This window comes from Mus pahari, chromosome 13, assembly GCF_900095145.1.
Source record: "Mus pahari chromosome 13, PAHARI_EIJ_v1.1, whole genome shotgun sequence".
Taxonomy (NCBI): domain Eukaryota; kingdom Metazoa; phylum Chordata; class Mammalia; order Rodentia; family Muridae; genus Mus; species Mus pahari.
This window is the reverse complement of record NC_034602.1, coordinates 53,805,237-53,824,235: the sequence shown is the minus strand read 5'-3', so window position 1 is coordinate 53,824,235 and position 18,999 is coordinate 53,805,237. Positions and strand designations below refer to the sequence as shown.

The window sequence follows — 18,999 nt, the reverse complement described above, 5'->3', positions numbered from 1 at the left end:
GAGGAGGAGGAGGAGAGGCCAGCCACTAGCAAGTAGAGAGAGAGGGGTAAGGGGATGGGGAGAGGGGGAAAGGGACAGAGCAGGAGCAAGAAGACAAGAGAACAAGAGAAGGAGGAAGGGGCAAGCAGCCTCTTTTATAGTGGAGCAAGCCTACCTTGCTGTTGCCAGGTAACTGGGGTGGAGCTTAGACAAAATGTTAACAAGTGCCATAAATGCATTTCTTCTTGTGACCTTATACCTGGCTCTCTGTCATCTCAGGGTATCTATGAGCCCTAGTCCATATCTAAGAGAGTGGAGAGAAGTGGACCCTGTTTCACTGAAATATCTTGTAACATTTAGAGAGAACTTGGAGAACCGTAGCTAATTTCTATCTCCTAGTCTTACCACCCCACCCCACCTCTGCCCCCACTGCCCCATCTTGCACTTTCTGGAGCTCCGTTCAGGTTTTCAGTTAGAAACCTAATTATTTAAATTTTGTAAAAACATTTTTAAAATCTTCCTCCTATTATATGCTTAGGAAAGATTAATTTTTAAATTTTTTTTATTTATTCACTTTGCATGCAAATCACTACCCTGTTCCTAGTCATCCCCCCCCCCACTACTCTTCCCTCACCCCTTCCCTTCTTTTCTGAGTGGGTGGTGGCCACCTAGGTTTCTCCCTGGTACTTCAAGTCTCTGTGAGGCTAGGCACTTTCTCTCCCACTGAGGCCAGACCATGCAGCTCAGCTAGAAGAACATATCGCACATATAGGCAACAGCTTTCAAGATAGTCTCAGGTCCAATTATTCAGGACCCACATGAAGACCAAGTTGTACTTCTGCTACAGTCTATGTGGGGAGGCCTAGGTCTCCTCCATGTATATTCTTTGGTTGGTGGTTCAGCCTCTGCGAATTCAAAGGATCCAGGTTAATTGATGATTCTGTTAGTCTTCCTGTAGAGTTCCTATCCCCTTCAGGCCACAATCCTTCCTCCTGTTCTATAAAAGTCCCCAAGCCTCATCAACTGTTTGGCTTTATGTTCTGCATCTGTCTGAGCCAGTTGGTGGGTGGACCCTCTCAGAGGACAACCATGCTAGACTCCTGCCTGCAAGTATAACAGAGTATCATTAATAGTGTCAGGGATTGGTGCTTGCCCATGGGATGGGTCTCTGGTTGGGCTGGTTATTGGTTGACCTCAGTCTCTGCTCCATCCCTAATCTCAAAATTTGTTACAGACAGGATAAGTTTTGAGTTGAAAGTTTTGTGGGTGGATTTGTGTACCTATTGTTTCACCAGGGTTTCTGCCTGGCCACAAGGAGGTAGCCTCCGAGGCTCCATAACCCAGTGCTGTGAGTCACAGCTGAGGATACCCTCATTGATTCTTGGGTGCCTTGCCTATCCCAGGTCTCCATCTCTTCCTGGAGGTACTCCCTACCCCCTCCCTTGTCAGTTGCAAATTGCCATTTTGCATTTATTTATTATTTATACAGCATTCTGCTTGCATGTATGCCTGTATATCTCAGTATAGATCATTATGAACCACTGTGTGGTTGCCGGGAATTGAACTCAGGACCTCTGGAAAAACAGCCAGTGCTCTTAATCTCTGAGCCATCTTTCCAGCCCCATTTGATCTATTCTTACATTGTTTGTCTTCTTTATACTATTTGAGAACTGGAGATCATATGTCTCTCTTTGGTGTTGGTCTCCTCAACTTCAATAATCATGTAATCTGCTGTCTTGCTGCCTTAGAAGGTGCCGTCCATCCTTTTATGACTTCATCACTTCATGCTGCTAAAGTACATGTGTGCCTTAGGCTCTGTTTTCAAGTCTTATTTTTTTTTTTGTATCAATGTGATTTATCACTTGTATTCAGCACTCATTTTTTAAAGGTGATTTTCACTCCCTATGAGAATCTCAGATTAGTTCTTCCAAAAATCCTTGAAAATTCCCACCTCAGAAGTAGATCCTTGGTGCAGTCAAGTATACGTCTGCCTATTTTTGTCTCTGTCCTACATTGGTGAGAAGTTTTATTGCCTAACGTACACTCAAACCTAAAATGAGAGACACTGGCATTTCTTTCTCTCTCTTTCTTCCTTCCTTCCTTTCTTTCTTCCTTCCTTCCTTTCTTTCTTTCTTTCTTTCTTTCTTTCTTTCTTTTTTTCTTTCTTTTTTTGGTTTTTCGAGACAGGGTTTCTCTGTATAGCCCAGGCTGTCCTGGAACTCACTCTGTAATCCAGGCTGGACTCGAACTCAGAAATCTGCTTGTCTCTGCCTCCCAAGTGCTGGGATTAAAGGCGTGTGCCACCACTGCCTGGCTCTCACTGGCATTTCTATTTCTGTCCTGTCCTCTTCAGAGCACATATTCTATGTTTGCATTTTTATTTTATCAGTATTGGTATTTATTTTTTCTGCATGTATGTCTATGACCATGTGTATTATTGCTGCTCATGGAGGCTAGAAAAGGGCATAGGCTCCTTTGAAACTAGATTTATTGATGGTTGTGAGCCACCCTATGGGTTCTGGGAATTGAACCCTAGTTTTTTGGAAGAGCAGTCAGTTCTCGTTGCTGCTGAGCCATTTCTCTGGTTCGAGCTTCTCTGTTCTTTCATAGGCTGCTTTGGCTCATCTGTCTGTAACTCACAGGTGTCCAATGTTGTCTTTAGGTCATAATTAAAAGTATATAGCAATGTGAGTTCATGCTATGGGGCTTTGTGCCCTTAAATTATTTTTACCTCCTCAGTAAAGGAAGAAAAGAGCTTCTGATGTAGTATAGTACACAGTCAAGAATCTTTACTGCTCCTATGCAAAGTAGCTTTAGGATCAATGCAAGTTCTTATATAGATGGTTTAAATTTCAGCTTATTTTGACATGTATTGTGTATCTGTTATGAGTGAAAGTTGATTTACAATGTGCACTTGATGATGATACAGTTCTTTTCTTCCATTCTTCAGGGGAAGCAGGAAGTAGGATAGGAAGTCCACCTCAGATCTTTCTGCTCATTTTTATTATTATTGTCAGTATCAGATTGTCCAGTATTGATACCTGCGTGTACATGAATGAGATTTAACTGACCATAAAGGTTTTCATTTTTATAAAATATAGCTCAGGAGTAGAATACTATTCACAGGTCTAAAGGCCTAAATATATTCCTATATAGCCAGGGAGGAAAAAAGATTTGGTGATCATATACAGATTATACACATGCATATGCATGCAAACACGCACACATATATAACATGCATACATGTATATTATTTTTAAAATATAGTTTTATGGTAGTACATGATTGTAACAAATATTGCCACATTTTAATTTATGCTGTTTTTGTATAATCATAAACACTTTTAGTGTTTTTGGCCTTTAGAATAGTGAGTACTGGGATTGGTATGGTAGTCACTTAGTTTGTTAGCTAGTTAATTTTGTGAGAAAATTTTCCTCACTAACCTAGAAATTTTCTAGTAGTCTAGGCTGGCTAACTACCAGGCCAAAAGGATGAATCCTCTGTCCCCCCCAGTGCTAGGATTGTAAGCGCATACCCTGAGACCTAGCTGTTATTATGTGGTTTGGGGAGATGGATTTTAGGTCTTTACATGCAAATTAAGTTCTTTATTGACTGGATTATCCCTCCATCCATCTCCTACACATATAAGTGTGCAGGGTTGGGGAAGGAAGGGGCTGTGAGGATTTGAACATAGGGTTTTACCTTTGAGCTATATTCCCAGTCCTGCTATGCACATTTAAAAAATAAAGTAAAATAAATTCACATTCAAATTAAAATGGAAATATAATTATCTCTCCCTTCAGGGCAACATAGATCATTGGGACCAAAAGACTCTAAAGTTAGAAGTCTGAAAATGGATGCCAGTATTTGGAGCAATGAGCTCATTGAGGTAAGACCTGTCCATTGGGCACAGTGAACGTAGACTGGATAAGACAGGCAGTTACTTTTTTAAAGGTGTTCTTAGATGGCATTCTCACTTTGGCATGAAAATAGCATATAGCTTCCTCAATTAGATAGTTATTTTTAAAATAAAGACTACATAGAAATTTAATGATACTCAGTATATAAAAATGTGACGACTCTGACAAAAGTGAGAACTCAGTTTTTTTTTTTAACCCTTATGGAACAGTATTAGACAAGGGAATGAACAAAGTGAATAAAATTCAGTATTCTCTGTCTGGGCTGAGCCTGGTCATTATTAGCCCATCGGGTCTGTGTCACTGTCTCATGTCTCCATTTCCTCTCCTGTTCTGCTTTCTCTTTTTGAGATAGACTTGCGCAACCATTTAAGTGAATTTGTCTCAGCCTGAGTTTGAAGAGTCATGCGACTTTCATTGCGTTTTTATGTGGCCTGTGGTTGGTTTCTCAGATGATGTTGCGTTAGAAATAAGTGTCTCATGTCTCTTCAGTTGCCTTGAGAGTTCAGGATTTCATGCTTTCTTCTTTATTTTATATTGAATTGGGGGTTTAGTTTAGAATTGGAATTATTTTGAAGGTTCAAGTACATTAATGAAGTTGTACCTTTTTTTTTCTTTTCCATTCCAGCTATTTATTGTCATTGGAAACAAGAGAGCAAATGACTTTTGGGCTGGTAACCTTCAAAAAGATGAAGAATTACAGATGGATTCGCCAGTGGAAAAGAGAAAAAACTTTATTACCCAGAAATACAAAGAAGGAAAATTCAGAAAGACTCTTTTAGCATCTCTGACCAAAGAAGAGTTAAATAAGGTAAATAAAATATAGTACTGTATCTGGATTTAAATGTTATATATCAGTATATGTCAGCACTCTCAGCGTAGATCATTTAGTGGATACTTTATTATGACGTTCGAAGTGTTTTGAATTTCTCAGCACCACCCATTATAGAATATTATCACACCAAGCCTTCCAGAGCATCTATGGTGGATTGGAAGGTTCAGAAGGAGAACATCGTTCAACTAAGACAGTGAACTAAGACTTGGAGGCCGTGACTTATAACTTAAACTGGTGCAGGGTGGTCCTTTGTTACCCACTGCTAGTTAAAGCCAAAGATGTTATTGGTGTAGGAGAGAAGGAACGCATGTTTTGTGCACACAATGTCAGACTTGCATTTCTTTTAAGAGCTGGACTCACATTCACTTCCCACTAATGTTCTTTGAATGCACAGGCTCTGTGTGCTGCAGTAGTGAAGCCGGATGTGCTGGAAACAATGGCCCTGCTGTTCAGTGGAGCAGATGTCATGTGTGCGACAGGAGACCCTCTGCACAGTACCCCCTACCTGCTGGCCAAGAAGGCTGGGCAGAGTCTGCAGATGGAATTTCTCTACCATAACAAGTTCTCAGGTCTGTCTGTCACCCTGTACTAACTGCAGTCTTCAGATATACCTCTGGAAAAAAATGAGACACAAATATACTAATCTTCAACCAAGAAAAATATGAAATCAGTAAAGTGCTGCCTCATAGAAGAAAAGAAGTGTAGGATGTATATCTTTTATAGTCCTTTAATCTTATAAATGGAAGATTAAAATAGTTAATTCCACATTATCGTTTCTTCCAAAATTAAATCCGATTTTCATATTTGAATAATAACTATGGCTTAAGTGTGCGCTTCTTTGCAAATTTTACTCAAAGTGAAATAAATCTCTGTATGTATTTGATCATAAATCGGGACCTATTTGTCTTCTAATTTAAAACTTGATCACACATTCCTAAAGAAAGGGGAACCTTATTATGTTTTGGATGCGAGTGTAAAAGTTCACTTTCACCTTTCTAGATTTCCCTCAGTATGATGCTCATTCTGAGGGAGGGTCAAGTCAGGATGCTGCCCAGTCCTCCTTCCTCTGCGACTTCTTGTATCAGGCTGCTGCCTCGGCCTCTAGAGTCTCCACAGAGAAGAAGCTCCTTGAAGGTATCCTTCCTGCTCCTCTTAGATCACGTTTCTGTACAAAGCTTTTTCCCTGGCGTTTGTTCATCTGCACTAATTACTTAACTGTAAACTCTTTCTAATGTAATTATCCCAAATCAGAAATGCTTCAAACCAGAATTGTTTCCGATTTCACATATTTTTTTTTTATTGTTGTTGTTGTTGTTGTTGTTTAGATTTGGGAATACTTTCATAGCCATTACCAATTGAATGTGCCCAATCCAAAACAATCGCAAATGTAAATTTCTAAATTTGGGAGAAATTGAGTCTACACTAAAATTTTTTTCAGATGTTTGGAACACTTAATTTCATATTTATTGATAAGTTTATTGCTTAAGTTTTATTTTATTAAATTTGCATAATTCCGTAAGTTAAGGTTAAACTGGGCATCATTAGATTTTTCTGAGAAAAGAATTCGATGCTGTCAGCTCTGCTTTAAGGACTTTGTGCTCAGTAATTGGGAGCCACATAGAGTCTAGACCAAGCTGCTGTACTGTACTTCAAGGGAAAAAGGAAGGAGCAGTTCAGTAACTCAATCCTGACTGTGTTGTAGGCCTTTCTTCTTGACAGCAATCTGATGGCATAGAGGGAAAGGATGCCATTTTCTACTCTATACTTATGCGGCTGCTTTTTCCCGTCAACAATGCAATGTTTTTCATTGTTTTCTTTTACTTGCCCTAAGGAGTAATAATTGACAAGTTTTACAAAAGGTTTGCAAGAGTAACCCATAAATCAAATCAAACAATTACTAAAATTTTTGCATAATAACAAAAACAAAGTACTTGCCAATACCTTTCCCGATTTCTTGAATATTCTAGAGCCTTTTTTTTTTTCCATTTGGAATATTTTTCTAAAAGCAATTTCAGAGACCTAAGGTTTACTTACATAGGGCCCTAGAAATGATTGCATTTAAAAATAATCTCCTGGCAAGTATTCTTTGTCTTTTTCTGTCCTACTTGTCAGCATGTTTTATAGGTTTACACTCAACACTGAATCTGCTGACACCAGACTGGCTCTACCTATGCTGTGGTTCCACCTTTTTGTCCACTTAACATTTACTGTAGCTTCCTTGTAAACTTTTTACGAAGAACCAGACTTAATTACTTTCAGAATAGTAATCAGATCCTGTTCACCCACTACTCAAGGGCAGAGAACAGGATGCCACTGTTTACCTTCCCCAGTACCCGTGTTTAGGATCTGCACTCTTCAGGGCATTCCTTATAAACTCCTATGCCTGGCCCCATAGCTTCATGTGTTTCTGGAAAGGCTGTCTTCTTTAATCTTGTCCTACATAGACATCATATTTCCAGTTTGATTCTATTCCATTTTTTCCAGGGTCATTTCATTGCCACATAGCAAGGCCTTTTAATCACACTACCCAAATATTCTCTGCACCAGAAGACCATCTTCTGAGGATGCTGTGTAGTCCCAGCATGGAACTTATGAAGTCCAAGAAAGCTACCACTTCATTTCTTTGTTTACTCCTTCCTGAGGAGTGAAGACTCACTGATGCTTTCTCAGTTTTGTTCAGACTCATCAAATATTTGGCACCCAAATCAGTGCTAACATGTAGTTACCGCACAATAAATATCTGTTGAATGAATGACTATACCATTAAGAAACTAGCAGCTTAAAAATATCTAAGTAACTTGTTAGTAGTCTTTGATTGTATATATGATTGGATCATAAGCCAGTGGTTTGACTAGAGTATGAATTATAAGTAATCAACTAAGATTTTAAAAAGTGAATAAAATCTCAGAAGAATGCATAAATTTTCTACAACACTTAATTATAACCTGAACTTCATATCTCCATTGGAAAACATGATATTTAGGGCTTAGTAATTTCTGAGTTTCAGACAGACAATGAGAATCTTGTTATGCATATCCCTACTCCCACACAGAAATGGGGAACCTTGCAAATTACAAGATACAGTTGCCAGCACAAAGCATATTTTGTCAAGAAAGAGCTACCCCAAGAAGCACAAGCTAAACTCTAAAGAAGCCTGTCTTTCTGGGTCTGATTCTTGGCCCTCTCAAGATCTGGCAGTGCCTTCTGTTGTTGAATGCCAGCTTTATAGAAGGAAAAATGAACTGTTTGGAAAGATGTAGAGATTAAAGTGTGGCTGTCACCTTTGCCTCTCAAAGGCAAGCTCTGGACAGTACTGCTCCAGCAGCCCTTGTCAGCACAGGGCAGAAAACACAGTGATTAAAATCGTAGACAGGCGTCTGGGAATGAAATGCACACATCCTTCTAAGTCACAAGGCTGGGCATTGTCAGTTCTGCTTTTCCCATCTCAAGTCCGTGTAGCTCTCCCTTATGAAGACAGATCTGTATTTTGCTTTTTCTTTTCTCGGTTTAGTGTTCATGAAAAGAAAGATTGATAGCCCTTGTTAAACCTCTGCGCAGAGCTGAATAATAGCATCCTGGTTTTGTTTTCCATTCCCCCTCCTCAGCCCTGTGTTTCCCTTGGTAGCTGGCTTTGATTACTTTGTGCAGCCCTTGCTTTCTAAACAGAAAGTGCTGGAGAGGGTTGACTAGAGACTCCTATTTTCATTCTGTTTCTATTTAATATCATATGTTAACAAGGGATTTATTTCTATTCTGGGCAAAACCTCAGTTGTTTACTTAAAATTATTTTTTCTAAGACCAAAAGGATGTTTATTTAAATGAAAAAATTTACTGATGTGTATTCCTATCATAAGTGGAAGCTGAATACCATCAATTTAGGAAATGTACAAAATGACTTCATGGCTTCGGAAAGTAAGAGCATTGCCTTAACATCCTCAGATTTATTGTGCACACATGTCTTAGAATATGGGACTTCTTTACTGTGACACTTTAAAAGTGATTATACTGTCTAATTGTGCAATAAGAATATAGGTATTTTACTCAGTGGTTAAAGGGTAGCTCCAGAAATTGTCTGTTTGGATTCTCCTCCTCTTATATCATGGCCACTCATGGGACCTGTGCCTATGAAAAGGGTACAAGACAGTGCTTTCGGCACAGACCGATGTCACTCTGCAGGCTCAGTTGATTCATACATACATAGTTTGTAGAACTTGCATGGTATGTGCACATGATCAAGACTGAGAGGAGGAGGTTTGGGAGGCTTACCCAGGACTTTGTGGATGCCTGTCACCCTCTTAGTTTTGGTGCTTTGCCCCTTGGATTTCATTTGACAACCCCAGTTCTAAATTAGAACATCCACATCACTCGTGGAATGCTGAAGTACATTGCCTGTGGGATTACATATAGGGTTTAGATAAATACTACACGAATATTTGTCTTCCTTGTCCCAAACATCACGAATAAAGAGAAATTAATAAACTCTCTTTCACTTTCCCCTCATATACTAACTCCTCTGTTAATCACCCAAGGCCTGAGAATTGCCCATTAAGTGGCCTTGCTATCATTTTGGTGGATATCTTGCAAAAACTGCTTTAATAGTATACCTTTGGTAGCAGAGAGTGGTTCCCTGGGCTTATTGACAACTGCAATTTCACTTGTTTTTCCATTGCTTCTCAAATCAACAGGAATGTCAAGATTTCCTGTCACGTCTTTGTTATTTTTAGATACTCAAAGACAGGATCAGTACCTAGTCGTCAGACCTCTGACCCATTTGTAAAGCATATGATATTATGCACATGATAAAACTACAGGACTGACTCTCTTTGAGCCCATATTTCTGAAGAAAATAGAGCCTCCTTGTAATGGCAAATGAGCCACAGGCAATCCAATAAATAAATAAATAAATAAATAAATAAATAAATATCACTGTGTACCAACAAAACTTTACTGTGCCAGGTGATTGTGGTCTGATTTGCTTTCTATCCATGATGTGCTAATTCCCGTATAATAAGAACTTGAAAACTCCCAAATAGGACGCTGTGGACTGCACTGCAGACTCTGAACACTCCTTTTCCATCCTCCTGAATCAATGGTCTTGGGTTTTTGTTCTGTGTTAGTTCTCCTCGTCGTGTTCTGTGCAGACCTCAATCTCTACGGTTCCAGAGTTGCTTTGGAGCTTTTTAGTTCATGAATCGGCCTCCTCCTATGGTCATCAATGTCATATTCATTTTCCTCTGGTATGTTCTTTACAGTTAGATGACAATGTTTTTGAAAGCAAAAGTGTATCAGCTTTGTGTCTTATAAGGTAGGTAGTTCGATGCTCTTTATCTTAAATAAGGAATTTGTCAATTTCTTTATTTGAATACAGTCATGATGTTTTAAAAAGTTTGATATTATAACTCTGTTTTCTGTTTTCTTTGTTTTAAATTCTTAGACACAAATAAAAAATGGTGTGTTTTGGAAGGTGGCTTCTTGAGTTACTATGAAAATGACAGATGCACCACACCTAATGGTACCATTAATATCAGCGAAGTTATCTGCCTGGCTGTCCATAAGGAGGACTTCTATCTGAATACTGGGTAGGTCCACCCTTGAACAGCTCTCTGGGAGATGAGAGGGGTTGGTAGTCACTGTAGCAGGTAATGAGGATCTAGTTATCTTTCATTGTCTTCCCTTGCTCTCTGTGAAAGGGTTCTATGTCTCTTCAAGATAGTTGATTTTATTTGAAATCTCCACAGGAAATTCTCTAAGAAGTACTTCAGAGAGTAGCAGTCCATTTTTGACCACTGAAGTACTTTTGTTTCTGTGTTTAAGTAGTGGGTTAAAGCAAAACTCATATATTTGTTTAAAGGGCATCATATAATAAAACAGATGAGAGAAGAGAAGGCTCTGTAATTATTGGCTCATATTAAAACAAACACAATATCAAATTCTTCAAGTGAACACTCTCCCACTGAGCTATATCTACAACCCTCAGAGATATTAAAGAGCACATTCAAAGTTAAGTTTTAAGACTATTTAGGTACTTTGATGGTCGGAAAATGTTGAAATTAAAAGATTAAGAATCATTTATATAATGCCTTTTACTTATTTAAAAACTTCTCTGAATATCTGAGGTATTTTCAGAAACAGCCTGAAGGATGCCAATCTAAAATATCTTACTGTTTGTTTTTTAGTATAATTAATGGAAAAGTATAAACATGAGCATAAAAATAGTTTCAGGAACAAAGATTTTAGTAATTTTATGATAAGAGAGATTTTTAATGATATTTATATTTAATTACATGAACTCTATTATTATTATTATTTATTATATACAAACTAGGATATTTTACTTGAGAGTCATAGTTGAAGATGCTGTTTTTCTGTTCAATATTTGTTAATGTTACATAAATTTATTATTTAATTTGCTTTTCTTTTAACTTTAAAATTTTTAAATCACATTTATTTATTCTGTGTGGTGGGTCTTTTTATTTGTACTTGCTGTAGGCCCATCTTTGTCTTTGAAATCTACTTACCTTCAGAACGTGTCTTTTTGTTTGGAGCTGAAACATCTCAGATTCAAAGAAAATGGACAGAGACAATAGCCAAGGTATTTAAATTTTATATCTGGTAAGTCCAGGAAAGATCTTTAACTTGTGATCTATAGTTGAGGTTCAAAGCTCTGTGAACACTTTACCTACAATTCTAGGATGAAAGTTTTTTGTAATTTCAAAGATGGCCATCAAAAGAGGTTAAAAGCAGATTTTCTAGAGCCTGAAACAGACACGAAATCTATGTGTCACATTAGCAAAAATTATTCTTGCAAGCTAATTCGCTACTTTTGATGATTAAGGCCGTCTTCATGTTGTAAAGACATTTTTTTTCTCCTGTGCCTTCTCGTGGGTACGTTACTTACCCGTGTACAGGAGGAAAGGAGCAGACTCAGCCAGCCGTGCGAAGGGAGCACACACTGAATGGAAGCTCAGAAGCTAAACTTCTAAAAGATTTCACGAACCAAGAAAGAACATTTCCCATTTCGTATACATACCATGAAGGCAAGGCCTATGCTGTTGCTGCTTGAAAATATACTTGACCTATTTGCCTTAAGTCTCATGGCTTTTTAAACTAATTATATTGATTTTGTCCCACTTTGGAGTCTTTAGAAAACGAAGATAATTTTTCCAGTTTCCCTCTATCCGTAGCTAGGGAAGGGCTTCCCTGTTGTCACTGTCTTTCTTACTTTTCTGTATTTGTCTTAACAGCGTTTTGTTCCCTTTGTTGCTGAAAACTTAACAGAAGCTGACTATGATCTGATCGGTCAACTCTTCTACAAAGACTGCCATGCCTTGGACCAGTGGAGAAAGGGCTGGTTTGCTATGGACAAGTCTAGCTTGTGTTTTTGCCTTCAAACGCAAGAAGTTCAGGAAGAGAGGATGCACCTAAGAAGACTGCAGGAGCTCAGTAAGGACCCCACCCTGATGCTTGTTGTTGGGATACACCTCCTGCCTAGTCAGGACCCTGCCCTGATGCTTGTTGTTGGGATACACCTCCTGACTGCCAGCTTCACCTGGAATTTGGAAGGCTTATCCCCAGACTTGTGACTAAGTTATATTCATTGTGTATCTATACATATGTTAACATTAAAAAGAAATATTTACCCTTTTGTCTCTCCAGCAATCAGCACAATGGTTCAAAATGGAGAAAAAGTAGATGTGTTACTCTTGGTAGAAAAAGGGAGGTAAGTGCTTTTTGTTGTTTTATTTTATTTTTAGTTTTATTTTTCAGAAGTTAGGGAATAGGGTATTTGGGATAAGTTCTTAAGGGAGAAACCATTATCTTAAAATTTGAGAAACTCTTATTTATATAAACTGTTTTAGGCTTTCACATAGACAGGTTATAGCAGAAAAAAAAATCTTACAATTTTCCATGTCTCATGACAAGGTAGCATGATTGATCTTTATACACTCCTGCAGACCTGAGGCATTCTCCCTTATGTGATAGGGCTTTGATGATTGTGCATGTGGTTCTAGGGTCTACAGATGGCCTACACTACAAAAAATGGCCTCTGCATGTGAGTCACTCATAACTAGAACTGGATTTCTTGAAGTTAATCTTTTCAAGAACTATTAATTAAGCATCTACTGTGCATCAAGATGACTTGGCCTATTGGGGGTAACATGATGCAAAAATAGACAGGCTCCTTGCCCTAATAAAGCATGCCCTCATAAAGTACGCTCTGTAGTGGGAGGAATTATACAAATCAACAATTGAACCCGCAAACAAGCACACAAACAAGAGCATAGGCTTTATTGTCCATTAATTACTAGTTCTCGGAAGGAAAATAGTCAGTGACTGAGAGGGAATGAAAACAATATTCTCTGCTAGTGAGGGTGAGAGCACAGATGTTGTGGATGAAATACATGTGTCCTATGATTTAGTACGTCAGATACTATGTTCTAAACATGCAGGCACTGATAGCTGAAGACCCTGTTAAAAGACTGAGCTTACATGCTAAAGGGGTTCTGTAGCTCATGGAGGCGAGAGATTGAATGAGTGTGATAATGGGATGAAATTATTTCATACATATGCCAAGGGCCAGATCCTATAGCATCTTGCATGTCATAGTATAAAGAAATCATTTTTATCATAAGCACGATGGTAAATGACCCAAGCTGGAAAGTGGAATTTTCACTTATGTTTTTAAAGAAATCTTCAGTTCTGACTCCTGAGGAAGGACTCTAGGCGACAGGGGTCAACTTTAGTGTTCAGTTAGCGTTTTGTCACAGAGTCAAGTCAGAGATTGGTTATCTGAAGATCTAAGTGTTAACAAGTGGTTGGGTATATCAAGGAAGACTGATATGATGGTAAAACAGATCGTTTGTTCTACTAAAGGACAACTCCAGAGTTTTGAGTTATCCTAATGATGACATTATTTTTGAGGTAACAATACATACCAAATAAACATAGTGCTTTAGTGTAGTTGGAATAATTGATGAAGATCTCATTTGGAGAACAAGTAACATGGAGACGTGTGTTAGATAGCAAGATGAAAATAAATATGGAAGAATTAGAGAAGAAAACTGTGCTGACACATGCATAGCTGATTCATTTTCCTTGACTCCCCTTGGGAATGTACTAAACACAGACCCTTGAAGAATGACTGCATTTACCACAGAGCACATGCATTTGTCCTCAAGTGAGATGATGTCTGGAAGAAAATAGGATCAGAGAGGTAGGATACTTGCTCTAGGAAGGCAATGTGAGCCCAGGTTCTTTTATGATGGTCTGGGTTCATATAAGGATGAAAAGAGACCAGAAAAGGGAGGCATTAAAAGTTGAAAGGCACAAGCTGAAGAATGATGTGGGACATTGAGTGAGGCCACTCGCCCTAATATCAGGAGGTTGCTTTGTGAGCTGGACATGAAGGTGAGTCCTGGGCTTTTAGTCTGGGTGACAGCAGGAAGAGTGTGCATTCACTCGACTGTCCCACTTTGGCTTGTTAATTATGGGCATGGCTATTGAAAAGCTGTTTCAATGCTGTGCCGGAATAAGAGAATTTCATCACATAGTGCATTTTTCCATCTCCTTTGGTCTGTTAGACCTCTGGTCAGTAATGGCTGTAAGCTAAAGTAGAGTTTGGATACCTGATAAAATCATTGCTTTGGAAATAAAACAACGTCCAGTTACTGAACTTGATGGTGTATAGTGATAGCATGAATAAGCCAGGGTCTGAGGAGCCAACCAGCTGTGAGTCTTAACCTTTAGGGGTTTTTGTTACTAGCAACTTCAAACACAGACATTAGTCATAAATAATCCTAATGAGTTAATTTCTTGTATTCTTTGGTCATGTATATCCTTAGTTGAAGTGCATATATCCACTATGTGTTGTTTTTTTATTCTTTGTTGGAGGAGGTTTATTTCATCTTGCACCTCTCACGTCATATTCTATGGGTTGAGGAAATACAGAGCAAAAACCTGCAGGCTGAAACTGAAGCAGAGACCAAGGAGAAGCATTGATTACTGTCTTATTCCCCAAGGCTTGCTTGGTCCTGTTGTATTATACATCCCAGGACCACCTGCACAGGAGGTGGCACCACCCACAATGGGCTGTACCCTCCCACACTAATCATCAATTAAGAAAATGTCCTATAGACTTGCCCACAAGCAGTCTGGGTAGAGGCATTTTATAAATTAAGGTCTTAACAGCAAGGTGGGAAAAGAATTTCCCGAACTGAAAAACTTCATAAATTGATAATCACCCACAGCTTATGTCCCTATTTAAGTATACAGTTTAGTCTTCCTAATAATTTTCTCTATATGCATAGTGCGAGTGTGTTTAGAGAGAGGAATATCGCAATAATATTTTCCACACACAGAGCAAGTTTGCTCTAAAAAGCTCTAAGCAGAAGGTATACCAGATGGCCTCCCTTTAATGTGTATTCTTTGTGTTCTTTAAAAATTACTATTTTGGAAAATAAACCTTTTGTGATCACACTTAAGGGTTTCTGGTGTGCTAGCTGATGCTGTTACTGGGACATAGATTCTATGTCCTTTGCAGTGTCTTGTTGGAATTACTTTGTATGAAAAAATAAACATAGTTTATTTTTGTGCTAGGTTTTATGTTAGTGCATGTAGAGACCCAGAGGTCAGAGGGCGTTTTCCTAGACAGTCAATGCTATCTCCACTCGCCTGACATACTCAGTAGACTGCAATTCCTTTTCTGAAAATTAGAAACTGTCTGTGCTTCTCTACCTCACACTCTCCGTTCATGTCTTCCAAATAAGGCACTTTCTTTGCTGTCTTTTTGTTCCAAAGCTGCATGCACACTTGTCAAAGTCACCTATCACTGAGCCTTTGCCGAGTGCCTTTGGTTATATTAAACAAAGGAGCTAACTCAGCTGTGTTATCAGCACAGGAGTGAAGGCAATGTTTAGTGTGCGTTTTTGTTTTCGGTCTCCTGGCTGACCTATGAGGAAGCACATTGCGCTTGATAGCTCCCAAGGCTGACTGCATTTCAGTTTTAACTGCAAATCCCAGACATAATGAACCTAACACCAGGGAAGAAACACCATGTCGATATTTTCCACGATTTTGGAACTGAGTGCTTTGTTCAATTTGGGAGATTACTACCCTAAATTTAAAGGTCCTTATTTCCTATTAAGTTATTCTGTATGGTCTTCGTTCCCTCCCTCCCCCCCCCCCGGAATTGTGCTTTATGGGAGAGGTTATGTTAGTGATCCTCCTGAGGCTAAATTATCTTAAAGTGGTTTCTAAATTGTGCATGTAATTGCTAATTAAACAGTAGCCCATTGCCCACAGTATCAGCTTCACTGATTTTGCAAAATTTGTGATTGAATTCTGAGCAATGAGTTTATCTGAATTTTGCCCAGAAAAAAAAAAAAAAAAACAGGTTCTTTTCCTTTCACCATATATACAGATTTTTTTTCTTATTAAAACATTGGACTATTCTATTATACATTTACTTGATTTCATGGTAAAGAAAATTTAGGTGAATAAAGAAGTTGTTCTAAAAAGATGGATTTTAAATGTACGTTGTATTTGTTTCAACAATTTGCTTTCATTCAGAAACATTCTCCATATACTAGCATATAAGGTTATAGAGAAATTCTGGGTACAATGGTTCATGGCTATACTCTCAATACTTGAAAGGCTGATGAAGGAGGATTGTAGTAAATTTGGGGCCAGACTGGGCTACAGAGTGAGATCCTATCTCATAAAGCATAAATAAATTAATACATATATTAATCAATGCATAGTTGAGAAAAATTGGAGAAAGAAATGAGGCTGTCTTTCCATGGCATATGAGCAGGATAATCTCCCCTCCAAAGGAAAAGTATGTTTTACAAAATCTTGACTTCTAGTAGAAACACAGTGAGTGATCTGAGAGAGCAAGGTTGTGAAGAGTTAGACACTGTGGGTCATAGAGAGATCTTGTGTAGAATAGGAACAGATGCAACCCAAGTAGAACTTAACCTTGAGGACCTGCACACAAAATCGGTGCCAGTGGCTTGGCAAGATAGGCAGATGGCATATCGCATTTCCATTTAAATTAATTCATAAGATTTTCAGGACCTTTTCACAAATGCAGAGAGCATTCTTAAAAGAACATTTTTAAAAGATATTGTTAAATGTGAGGATGTGGGGATGCATTTTGCAGTTGGTGAAATACCAGCAAAGCTTTGAGCAGACTTGTAACAAAGTTTTCTCTCACATTGCACGTACAAGTGTTTGTCTGATAGTGTGAGAGATGAGGGTGGGAAACTAGCTTTATCATCTTTGAGGAATCACGTGGCTTGAGGCTGTTTACTGAGCTCTTGGCTTCAGAAGAAATAATCTATTTATAATAATGTTTCCTCATTCATTATTCTTGTTGTTGCCACCTCTGCATCTGCATAGTCTCTTAATAATTAGCTTTTGTTTTTACTAAAATTCTATCTCTGTGTTCCAATTTCTTACATAAAGGATAAGGGAGAAGTCTCTAAATGGAGATGCTACAGTGCTAAATGCAGTGTGCTAGACACCTGATTCTGGCATCATGGCAGCAAGCATGTGGCACATGCTGTTCTTCTTTAAATAACTAGAAATCTCCATAGAATAGGGGAAGGAGCTGTTTTCAGATTTTGTAACAGTTGGTGTTTCTGGAATGTGATTGCAGAGAGTTTTAGGTGGTCTTGGATTTCTCCAACACTTACGGCATAACGGGAAACACAGGCACAATATGGCGGATTTCCAAGAGAGGAATCCCATGAGCCTGGATTCACATCAGTGTCAAAGAAAAGGGTATTCTTTCCTTGGGACTTAATTTGCAGTGTGGACATCTAAGAGGTTAGGCAAAAACACTTCCTGGAATGTCACCAATCAAATAACCATTGAGGTGCACAGTATATAGTAGTAGAACATGTTCAAACTCTTATCCCCCTTGGTTGGAATTATGGGTTATCTATGCAGGACATGTAGTAAGAATCCACAAAGAACAGTCGCTGAGTATAGTGCCTAATTCAGCTGAGCTAAAGGATGCACAGCTTTTACTTTAAGCTGAAAATAGATCCTCAAAAGCTTGTAGCTTCACAGATGTTCCAGTTCTCTGGGTTGAACAAGACTGATGTGAAAACTTTCATTAATATTCTCTGTGGGAAGACTTTATAATCTCACTTAAAAAAAACTCAGTATTCATAGTGCTTAACCTTCAGGTAAAATTAATCATAATTGTGAGTGATATTAAAAAAAAAACAATAGCCAGTTCATAGACATAGCAAACTAATATAAGAGATAATGTAATTAGCAAAGACTATAAAGGTGATTTTTTTTAGTATTATAAATATATTCTGAGATGTCAAAGAAAACATACACTCAATTAGAAATATGTTTGAGGGGAAAAAACAGATTGAATTCAGTTTTGGAAGTGACGTTTCAGTGTAGCATAGTCCAGTCTTGAACTGCTATTCTCATCCTCAGCTTCCTGAGTCTAGTTGAGCTTAAAAACATAGCATTTGAAAAGATATATTCAGTACAAGTCTCGATTCCTGGGCAGAGAATCTATCTCAAAAGGTATAGCAATTGCCTAACATGCTCACAGCCATGTGCTTGATCCATAGTACTGAAATGGAAAATATATTAATAAAACCAATAAACTCTGTAGAAGCAAAGAGAGCAAATACATATTATCAATGGCAAAGGTGAGAAGAAATTTTACTGTGAGCCATTCTACTCTTTAAAATAAGATGGAATTTTATATAAGAACTTCAGCAGTTAAGATACAATTGAATGATACAGATGCATGAACTAGGCAATCATGTTCACATGTTCTATTCAGTAGTTTATTTGTAGATGAGCATGGTAAATAAACTCAATAAAAATTATAAATATTAGAATGATAATTGAAACATAATTGCAAATCTTAGAACTATAGTTGAAAAATAAAATCTTTAATATCTTTTCAAATTTAGAAACTTACATATGGGCATGGTGGCTCACCTTTGTTACCCTAGCACTTAGAGTCTAAGGCAAGAACTTTGTGAGTTGGAGTTTCAGTTATATATAGGATATATATAGGTTCTAACCAATCCTTATCTCAAACCCTTGACCCAGCCCCTCAAGTTAGAAAATTTTGTTCCTCCAATCAGCTTATGAAGGGGGAAAAAGCCTGGCAGTTTTGGTACATACCTTTAATCCCAGACATGAGGCAGAGGCAGAGGCAGAGGCAGAGGCAGAGGCAGAGGCAGAGGCAGAGGCAGAGGCAGAGGCAGAGGCAGAGGCAGAGGCAGA

General features: G+C 38.3%; 1 protein-coding gene across 3 annotated transcripts in view; it reads left to right on the top strand.

Moving 5' to 3' along the window:
• The window catches only part of Arap2 (ArfGAP with RhoGAP domain, ankyrin repeat and PH domain 2), a 160,097-nt gene that overhangs the window by 82,504 nt on the left and 58,594 nt on the right, over nucleotides 1-18,999 (top strand). For all 3 annotated transcript variants that reach the window (XM_029545277.1, XM_021211156.2, XM_029545276.1), the window contains exons 12-19: nucleotides 3,783-3,868; nucleotides 4,525-4,707; nucleotides 5,126-5,300; nucleotides 5,731-5,865; nucleotides 10,166-10,310; nucleotides 11,221-11,323; nucleotides 11,976-12,174; nucleotides 12,388-12,451. In XM_029545277.1, coding sequence (XP_029401137.1) covers nucleotides 3,783-3,868; nucleotides 4,525-4,707; nucleotides 5,126-5,300; nucleotides 5,731-5,865; nucleotides 10,166-10,310; nucleotides 11,221-11,323; nucleotides 11,976-12,174; nucleotides 12,388-12,451 — 1,090 coding nt within the window. The remainder of the gene's footprint in view (nucleotides 1-3,782; nucleotides 3,869-4,524; nucleotides 4,708-5,125; nucleotides 5,301-5,730; nucleotides 5,866-10,165; nucleotides 10,311-11,220; nucleotides 11,324-11,975; nucleotides 12,175-12,387; nucleotides 12,452-18,999) is intronic.